This window comes from Phoca vitulina, unplaced genomic scaffold (genome assembly GCF_004348235.1).
Source record: "Phoca vitulina isolate PV1807 unplaced genomic scaffold, GSC_HSeal_1.0 scaffold52, whole genome shotgun sequence".
Taxonomy (NCBI): Eukaryota; Metazoa; Chordata; class Mammalia; order Carnivora; family Phocidae; genus Phoca; species Phoca vitulina.
In genome coordinates, this window is record NW_022589755.1 from 4019909 (window position 1) to 4029999 (window position 10091).

Below are 10091 nucleotides of genomic sequence, written 5' to 3' on the forward strand. Positions count from 1 at the left end.
TTTCTAAACATTGATATCTTTTTTTTTTTTTTAAGATTTTATTTATTTATTTGACAGAGAGAGACATAGCGAGAGAGGGAACACAAGCAGGGGGAGTGGGAGAGGGAGAAGCAGGCTTCCCGCCGAGCAGGGGGCCCGATGCGGGGCTCGATCCCAGGACCCTGGGATCATGACCTGAGCCGAAGGCAGACGCTTAACGACTGAGCCACCCAGGCACCCCTAAACATTGGTATCTTTCAATTTACTTTCTCTAATTTACTCTCTGGTATTTCCTCCAGTATATATTAAAATGAAGGTCTTTCCACATTTCTTTTGTTCCAAGGGCTTGTATCTATGATGCATTTTGTGATACTGAGTAAGGGCTGAACTCCAGAAAAGGCTTGTCCATTTTCTTTACATTTTACAATTTTGCTCCTATATGATAACTATGATGTTGGGTAAGTTGGGAGATCCAGTGAGAGGTTGGATACATTCTTTATATTTGTATAGTTATGCTCCCATATGAAATCTCTGATATGGATTAAGGGAGGAGCAGTCCTCGACCATTTTCTCAAATTCCTTACATTTCTGGATTTCTCTCCAGTATGAATTCTGTGATGTCCAGTAAGGGTTGTTTGCCTGCTAAAGGCTTTGGCACATTCTATTCATTTGTCAGGTGCCTTTCTTTCCAGTATGAATTCTATGTTTAGTAAGGTGTGCATGCTGGTCAATGGCGTTGCCACATCTGTTATATTTCTAAGGTTATTGTCCAATATGAATTCTCTGATATGCGGTAAGGGGTGAGCACTCCTTAACCGTTTTTTCACATTCTTTCCATTTGTAAGGTTTCTATCTACTATGAATTTTATAATGTTTAGTAAGGACTGAGTGTCTGTAAAAGGCCTTGCCACATTCTGGACATTTGTAAGGTCTCTTTCCAGTATGAAGTCTGTGATGTCGAGTGCGGTTTGAGTGCCAGTTAAAGGCCTTTCCACAATCTTGACATTTGTAAGGTTTCTCTCCAGTATGACTTCTGTGATGTTGAGTAAGCCTTGAGTTCTGGTTAAAGGCCTTGCCACATTCTTGACATTTGTAAGGTTTCTCTCCAGAATGAATTCTGTGATGTCGAACAAGGTCTGAGAGACTGTTAAAGGCCTTGCCACATTCCTGACATGTATAAGGTTTCTCTCCAGTATGAATTCTGTGATGTTGAGTGAGGTATGAGTGACTCTTAAAGGCCTTTCCACATTCTTGACATTTGTAAGGTTTCTCTCCACTATGAATTCTGTGCTGTTGAGTACGCCTTGATCTCTGGTTAAAGGTCTTGCCACATTCTTTCCATTGGTAAGATTTCTCTGCAGTATGAATTCTGTGATGTTGACTAAGGGCTGAATCTGAGTTAAAGGCCTTTCCACAAGCTTGACATTTGTAAGGTTTCTCTACAGTATGAGTTAGGTGATGTCGAGTAAGTGTTGAGAGCCTGTTAAAGGACTTGCCACATTGTTTGCATTGGTAAGGTTTCTCTCCAGTATGAATTTGGTGATGCTGAGTAAGGTATGAAGGACAATTAAAGGCCTTGCCACATTCTTTACATTGGTAAGGTTTCTCCCCAGTATGAATTCGGTGATGTCGAGTAAGCTGTGAGGGCCAGTTAAAGGCCTTGCCACATTCTTGACATTGGTAAGGTTTCTCTCCAGTATGAATTCGTTGATGTTGAGTAAGTTCTGAGCATGACTGAAAGGCTTTGGAACATTCTTTACATTTGTAAGGTTTCTCTCCAGTATGAATTCGGTGATGTCTATTAAGACTTGAGTGATGGTTAAAGGTCTTGCCACAATCTTGACATTTATAAGGTTTCTCTCCCGTACAAATTTGGTGATGACCAGGAAGGGTTGAGCACAATGTAAAGGCTATCCCACATTCTTTACATTTGTAAAGTTTCTCTCCAGTATGAATTTGCCTATGTCCATTTATTGATGAACAGTCTTTAAACGTTTTACCACATTCTTTGCATTTGTGTATTTTCTCTCCAGTATGCATTTGCTGATGTTGAGATGGTGTTGAGTGGCAGTCAACGGATTTGTCACATTCCTTAAAAATGGAAGTTTTCTCTCCCCCAGGGATTTTCTTATTTATATTTAGCCTTGATGACTGACTAAACATGGTCCCTGGTTTATTGCATCTGAATGGGTTTTTTCCCTCATGAATTCTCTGATGATCACCAATACTGGAGGACTGCTTAAGAGCTTTCCCACATTTATTATATTTATGAGGATTATCTCCCAAAGGGAGACTCTTATGTATACTAAGGTTAGAGCTTTGATTAAAGCCTTCCCCACATTTATGACATTCATAATGGTTCTCTGGAAACCAAGTCCTCACACATCTATGAACATTGGAACCCTGGTTAAATGTTTTCTCAGATTCACTGCATTGAGCAATTCTGTCTCCATTGAAAAGGCTCTGGTAATTCTGCAGGGTTGACTCCTCAGTGAAGCACCTCTCATACGGATCTGACTTAGCACTTTGTTCTTCATTTCTAAATCTCTGATTATCCGAAATATTTGACTGAAAGGTCAAGCCAATCCTATCTTCAAAATGGTTCAAATCATTATTTTCAGCATGGACTAGGTAACTTTCCAGATTTTCCAAATGGTCTGTCCACAAATATGTATGTTTGAATATTTGATTGGAGCTTTTGCTTACAGAAACACACTGCTTTGCAGAAAGAGTTGACTTAAAAAGGGAGGTTTTCCACAATGTTTTATATCCTTCACTATTTGGGGCAGTGAGATTCTTATTAAGGGCAATTGCCTTGGTTTGGGTATAGCCTCCAGGAAATCTTTGATGCCCTTCACTCTTCCCATCATTGTCCCAGTCTGTACTTAAGTGCAAAATCTCAACAGCACTATCTTGATATCTATGCACTGATACTTTTTGGAAAGAACCTCCTATGCTCGGCTGTAGCAGGAAACTCTGGGTGTCATGTGAAGATACAGCTGAAAGATAAAAGTAAAATCATTGCACTTACTACTTTCAGATGCATATACGGAGGACTTCTAAGATAGAAGCTTCAAGTCAATCAGACAATGTCAGAAAGATGGCTGAGAAGGAATCAAGACTTCATTTCTATATGGACACGTAACTTTTCACAAAATGTGCTGATCACATATCCTAATAGATAATGCTGTAGTACTGTCATGGTGTAGCATAAGCCACTTCCTATATCTCTAATGATCAGGCAAAGTATTACATAAGTGCAAAATTAGTACAATGATGGATATTTAAAGAGAAAGGTGAAATGAACAAAACAGGATATAGTAAAAATGGGAACTTAGCAATAGGAAGATTTGTCAGAAAAGATCAACAACATTTGACAGCCCATTAACTAAATTAACTAAGAATAAAAGAGAAAAAAATGACTAAAATGTGAGATGAAGTGAAAGCAGACAGAGTGTAACTGACCATAGGAATAAAAGTAATTGTAAGAGGTGATGATGGAAAATCAGTGCCCACAAATTGATACCAGAAGAGGAGTATAAATTTCAAAAAAGGTATAACCAATTTAGACTCCATCATTCAGAAATCTTAAAAAATCACAAATAATCTACAACCATGAAGCAGAATGAAAGAGGAATAAAAAGAAAAAATTCCCGGGCACCTGGGTGGCTCAGTCATTGTCTGCCTTCAGCTCGGGTCATGATCTTGGGGTCCTGGGATCGAGCCCCGCGTCGGGCTCCCTGCTCGGCGGGAGGCCTGCTTCTCCCTGTCCCACTCCCCCTGCTTGTGTTCCCTTCTCTTGCTGTCTCTCTGTCAAATAAATAAATACAATCTTAAAAAAAAAAAAAAAATTGCCAACACCTTAGAAAAATCAGGTCCCAGATGAATTCAATGGATATTCAAACAGACCCTTAAGGAGAAAGTACTTCAAATCTCCTCAAACATTTCCAAGGAGTGAAGATAAGAAAAATTAGTAAAACACTCTCACAGTGGTAGCAGCATTACCAGGTTATCCAAGCCAGAAGAAGACATTGCAAGTAAAGAAGGTGACAAACGACTACCTGTGTGAAATACTCAAAGTCCACAATAAAATAGAGCAACCTGAATCAAAAGCACATTTTCCCATTTTACCAGATAATCAAGTGGGAAATCATCCTGGAATTGAGGGTGTTCCAACATATGGAAAACCGTAAATTGAAGACTCCACATTAACAGAATGAAGATCAAAAACGACATGATCATATTAAGTAAGATGGAATACAAATATGGGCATATTGGACAACATGTCATGTTAAAAACACTCAAAGTAGAGAGAGAAGGAAACTCCATCAATCTAACAAATGGCATAGATGTATGAAAAGCTGAAATCTAACCTATTCAATAGTAAAAGACTACAAACTTCTCCTCTATGATCAGAAGGTAATGAAGTGACCACACCACTGCCTTTGAATACAGTACTGGACATTCTAGACAGAACAATTATGCATCCAAAAATACATAAGAAGAATCCAAATTGAAAAAGAAACAGTAAAATTATCTCTGTTCACAGATGACATGATTACAGAAATCCTTAAAGAATTCTATTTTTAATTTTTTTACTGTTTTGTCATTGTATGTATTGTTTATGTCTGCCATTTTTTTCCCTACTAGACTTACCATTTTCAATTTTGTTTATCTTATACAATACAGAGTTAAGAAAAATGTTGGAATAAACAACTTAACTTCCACCAGAAAAACTAAAAAAGGAAGAAACTTCGATGAAATTTACTAGAGGAATGAAATAACAAAAATCTGAAATAAATAAAATAGATTATCAGATTAACACTAAAACACTGAAAGTCATGTCCATTTTAACCAACAAAACAAACAGAGCTGGCAATGGTTTAACTACATAAACCATTATATACGAACAAATCGGGTAATGTGGAAGAAAAACAGAGATAATTCCTAAAAATACAAGTTTTTAAGAGTGAATTAAGAACCTTGAACCAAGGAAATGGGAAATCTCCTTCAACCAATAACAAGAATGAAAGGTAAATTTGGAATCAATACTCTCCCAGCACAGAAAAGCCCATGACCTAGGAATCTTACTACATTTGATGGAGTCAGTGAGTTCCCTAAATCAAATCCTGTGTTGCATGATTCTTCTCCCTCCCTCTTTGTTCAGATTCAGTATTTTCCTTTATTTTGCCTTTTCTTTTTTAGATTTTTTTTTAGATTTTTATTTATTTATTTGACAGAGACACAGCGAGAGAGGGAACACAAGCAGGGGGAGTGGGAGAGGGAGAAGCAGGCTCCCCGCGGAGCAGGACCCTGGGATCATGACCTGAGCAAAAGGCAGACTCTTAACAACTGAGCCACCCAGGTGCCCCTTTATTTTGCCTTCTATATAAAAAGTCATTCTTCTGCTTCTTCCAGCCTACTGTTTACATCAACCTGTTTCTAATCTTGCTTATTGCATTGTTCACCTCTATTTGATTTTTTAAAAAAATATATTTGAGAGGAAGATCTCAAGAGTAGGAGTGGGAGCTCCAGAGGGATAGAGAGAGAGGGAATCGCAAGCAGTCATTATGCTGAGTGCAGAGCCTGACTTCAGACTGGAACCCAGGACCCCGAGATCAAGACCTGAGCAGAACCAAGAGTCAGTGGCTAAACTAAGTAAGCCACCCAAGCACCCCAATTATTTCTGAACCCTTATCTCTGTGGAAGACCTCACTATTCTTTTCTTAACCCTTTGAGTATCCTTATGATTGTTGCCTTAATTCTCCATCAAGCACGTTACTCCTATCTGTTTCCATTATACCTCTAGCCTAGGTCTTATCTGCTTTTTTGTTTGGGATAAATTCTTTCATCTTGGCATTTTGTCTAAGTCTCTACCTTCCTGTGTGTGTTAGAAAAGCCAATGATGTGTCCTGCTATGGGCAGTGTTCGGTGCCTGGCCTGAATGTGGCCAGTTTTAACTAGGTGAGCTCTGGCCTGCTTGTGAAAGGACACCTGACATCAACCCTACCCGAGCTGAGGCCCTACAGAACTCTCTGCTCAGGAGATGTGATGTGGGCAGGGGGCCCACCTTGCTGAGCCTGAGGCAAGCCTCACTGAGAAGGGCAGTCCCATCAGATCACAGGGGGGTGAGGCTTGGTGCAAGCAAGGCAGACAGCCAGTGTCCTCACTGAGTGGGGCTCTGTGTTTATGCCAAGGGGCAGAGAGGGAATGGTGCCATCCAACTCCTGTGTTCTTGGAGACACATCTCACTGAATGTTTCCTCTCAGGAAAATGCTCCTAGACTACTGAATATTCTCCCCACCGTGTGCCCCAGGTGTTCTTTAGATGGCTGTTTCCACGTTGTCTGCCTCCAGGTTGTTTGCCTGCCTTCTCTCCAGGAGCACAGTGCCCTCTTGACTCTATCTCATCCAAACCTGCTGACCATTAAAACTTCAGGTTTTAAGACATGCGAGTTCCAAGAACTTGTGAAATTTATCCCCTCTCCCTTTCCAAGCCAATGGCTTTGGGGAAACCTTCTCCTTATGCGTTCCCCTGTGAGCTCCTCTGTCATGCTACTTTCTGTCCAACCACAATTCCCTGCCCTCCACATCGCTATACACCTTTTCTCCCTAAACCATGTCTCCAAACTAACTGCCATCTTCAATGTTGCCTCTTCTCTCCTTTTCTTTGGGAGTTTGTCCTCTAAGTCTTCAGCCCAATTTCTGGGGTATTTAGGATGATCTGATAGTTATCTCGTGGTGTTCAGGGTATGTAATGAGTCTAGAATCCTCCTCCTCCACTGCCATTTCTTCTCCTGGGGAATCCTTGTTGTTACAATGCTGTTAAAACTCATATGGATTTTACAAAGTTGGTACACAAACCCAACACATAAAAATTAGTTCTGTTTCTGTACAACAAAGAACAATTCCCAAAACAGAGACATCATACATTTAGAGCAACATCACCGCCCCCCCCAAAAAATGCTTCCAATTTAACATAATGGTAGAGGTCAAACCAGAATGATGAAAAGTATAAAATATTGTGCAGGAATTGAAAGAAGGAATAAGTTGGAAACACATCCAAGTTCTTTCACTGGAATACTTGAAACACAATAAAACTTGCAGAGATCTACAGAATAATGAAATCACTACCAAAATTCCAATGCCATTTTTGCAGAAAGATCAAAATCCACCCTAATTTTACATGGATGTCATGGGATAAACCATACCCAAAATAATCTGGGAAATGAAGAGCACATTTCCTGATTTAAGGCATACAACAAGGCACAGTTATCAAAATAATGTCCTATACACATGAAGACAGGAGTAGAATAATGGAAAAGTGTAGGTGAGCTAGAGATGTACTTCAATCTTAATGTGTATGACAATGAATTGAAGATCTTGGTAAAATTCATATTCTGATGTGGATATTTGGGTGGGGTCTGAGTTTCCACATTTCACACGTGTGCAACTGATGTCAAACGTTAACACTGTATGTTCCAAACAGAATTCCAGGCCTGAATAGCAGATGAAGGGTTTCAAAAGTTTCCTACACAGGGGGAAGAGGATAGAGGTGAGCATGGAGTCCTTCCCTCCCTTCACCCTTCTTTCAAGCCAACTCCACCCCTGCATGACAAACTTGACCAGTCACTCTTCTCTGGACCTCCTTTTATTTATCCTTCTTCAAATCACCATGCCAACATATTCATGGACACAGCTCCCTCTTTGACAAGAAATGCAGGTGCAATCTGCTTCTGGTTGCTAGGCTGGATTTCTTAGCTTGGACGCCACTGATTCCGTGGCCTTTATAAATATTAAGTTTTCCCTACATTTTTACTAATTCCCATGGCTTCAGGCTACAGGATCGCTTGTGTTTCAACTTAGGCTTCCTCCTAAAAACTGACTTTGCCTTGGGGCGCCTGGGTGGATCAGTTGGTTAAGCAACTGCCTTTGGCTCAGGTGATGATCCTGGAGTCCTGGGATCGAGTCCCGCATCAGGCTCCCTGTTCGGCAGGGAGTCTGCTTCTCCCTCTGACCATAACCCCTCTCATGTGCTCTCTCTCATTCTCTCGCTCTCTCTCAAATAAATAAATAAAATCTTAAAAAAAAAAAAAAAACTGACTTTGCCTAAAATGAGCATAGATATAAAACTTGGTTGAACTTTGTGGTATTCCCAGAAGAATCCACTTATAGGGGCACCTGGGTGGCTCAATCATTAAGCATCTCCTTTCGGCTCAGGTCATGATCCCAGCGTCCTGAGATTGAGCCCCGCATCGGGCTCTCTGCTACGTGGGAAGACTGCTTCTCCCTCTCCCACTCCCCATGCTTGTGTTCCCTCTCTCGCTATGTCTGTCAAATAAAATCTTAAAAAAAAAAAGAAAGAAATCTTTCACCGAAAAGCTGTCAGTGCAGATGGGACTCCTTTAGAGACAATGTCCAATGAGTTGTCTATACTCCTGTGTTTGGCAATAAAATCAGTAGAACTTTAACCTACCTCCAGTGATATAAAGAGAGACAACAGTAAAATATCTACCAGGTTGCCACGATTGCAGGTAAAGCCTATAACACAAAGATTATTGCTATTGCCAAGCCCCTGGAGGCAAGCCTATTATGGGAATAGAGGAATAATCATTCACCTGAGCACAGAGTCCCAAGGAAATTTTATGACATCAAAACTGACATTGTGTGTGTGTTCCTGGGAGATTACTAAACGTCACTAGAGGCAGGAAAACAGAGATAAATCAAAGAAGTCCACTCCAAGATCTTGGCGATGTGAATCCATATCAAGAAATGACTTGTGTAGGGGCGCCTCAGTGGCTCAGTCATTAAGCGTCTGCCTTCGGCTCAGGTCATGATCCCAGGGTCCTGGGATCGAGCCGCGCATCGGGCTCCCTGCTCAGCGGGGAGTCTGCTTCTCCCCTGCCTGATGTTACCCCTGCTTCTGCCCTCTCTCTCCTTCTCCCCTCTCTCTCCGTGTCAAATAAATAAATAAAATCTTAAAAAAAAAAAAAAAAAGGGTAAGAGGAGTAAGAGGAGCAATTTCACATTGATCACAATGCACCTTCCCTGGGCCAGCACAGTGCCCAACTAGGAGGGACCAGCACGAACTACAATTGTTCTACCATGAAAGAGAGAGCCCACAGTGGACATCCAGCTTTCCCCAAATGGGTGGCCCAATGAGATCTCACCTCATGGGGATCCCTGGGGGAATCTGTGGTGCTGGACACCTGGGGATCACACAGACATGGACAAAGTGGGTAGGGCTTACAGCAACCAGTGCTCAGATCTTAGAACTGCTGGACCAGACAGCGTTCCACCTTCCGGTCACACCGAATCAGAGATCCCCGGGAATCTGCCCACTTGCAGAGCTGAGATGAACCTACCTGGTTAAGGAGATTTGTCAGCAGCTGTGACTGACTTGGGTGTCCAGCCGATAGTTTGAACCAGAAAATTCTATGTTCTCCGTCTGGGTAGGTACGCAAGGTCTAAGTCACTTCCCATTGCTGAGCATAGCTTCCCTTCCTGCCCCACTAGGAAGCCTCAACAAAGACCCTGGACAACCACAGAGCCTCTCTTATAGGACTATGGGGAGAAAACCAAGCCAGTAGCACTGACCAAGTATTGAGCATAACCTCTTGCTCTGCATGAGCAGGGAGCCTGATCAGTGAACCAGGGCAGTCTCAGAGCCTGGCCTATGGTACTGCCCAGGAACAGAGAATGGCCTTCAGTCCTGCCAAATTTCGAGTATCACCTCTGGCCCCGGCTAACCGAGGAGTTCCAGCATAGGTTTGGAAAGCACTCAGGAGTCCACAGTTGTCAATGGACATAGGTCTAGCCCTCTCTGCTCATACAGAGTAAGTTTACATCCAAAATGATCGCAAATGTTTTAAACCAGAAGCTACCAAGGTCCCTGGGATACCTCTAGAAGGAATGCCAAACAGTTGGCTACATCCTGATGACTGAAAATAAAACCACTCAAACTTGCCTTCATTCCATTTCAGTAAAGGAGAAGGTACAGAAACAAGAGTGAGCAATTCTGCAGGATTGCAATGAAAATTAGGATCAGACAGATACTTCCAATTTTCAAATGCACACAGGCTTTTTTTAAAGAAGGTTCAATATTCACATTCA

At 41.5% G+C, this 10091-nt stretch overlaps 1 protein-coding gene across 1 annotated transcript; it reads right to left on the reverse strand.

Annotated features, from left to right (window-relative positions):
* Positions 1–644: 644 nt before the first annotated feature.
* LOC116622448 (zinc finger protein 345-like) lies at positions 645–9787 on the reverse strand. Its single transcript, XM_032388921.1, is given in 4 exon segments — positions 645–839; positions 841–2033; positions 2118–2978; positions 9712–9787. Coding segments are annotated over 4 exon segments (2325 nt in total).
* Between the last annotated feature and the right edge of the window lie 304 nt (positions 9788–10091).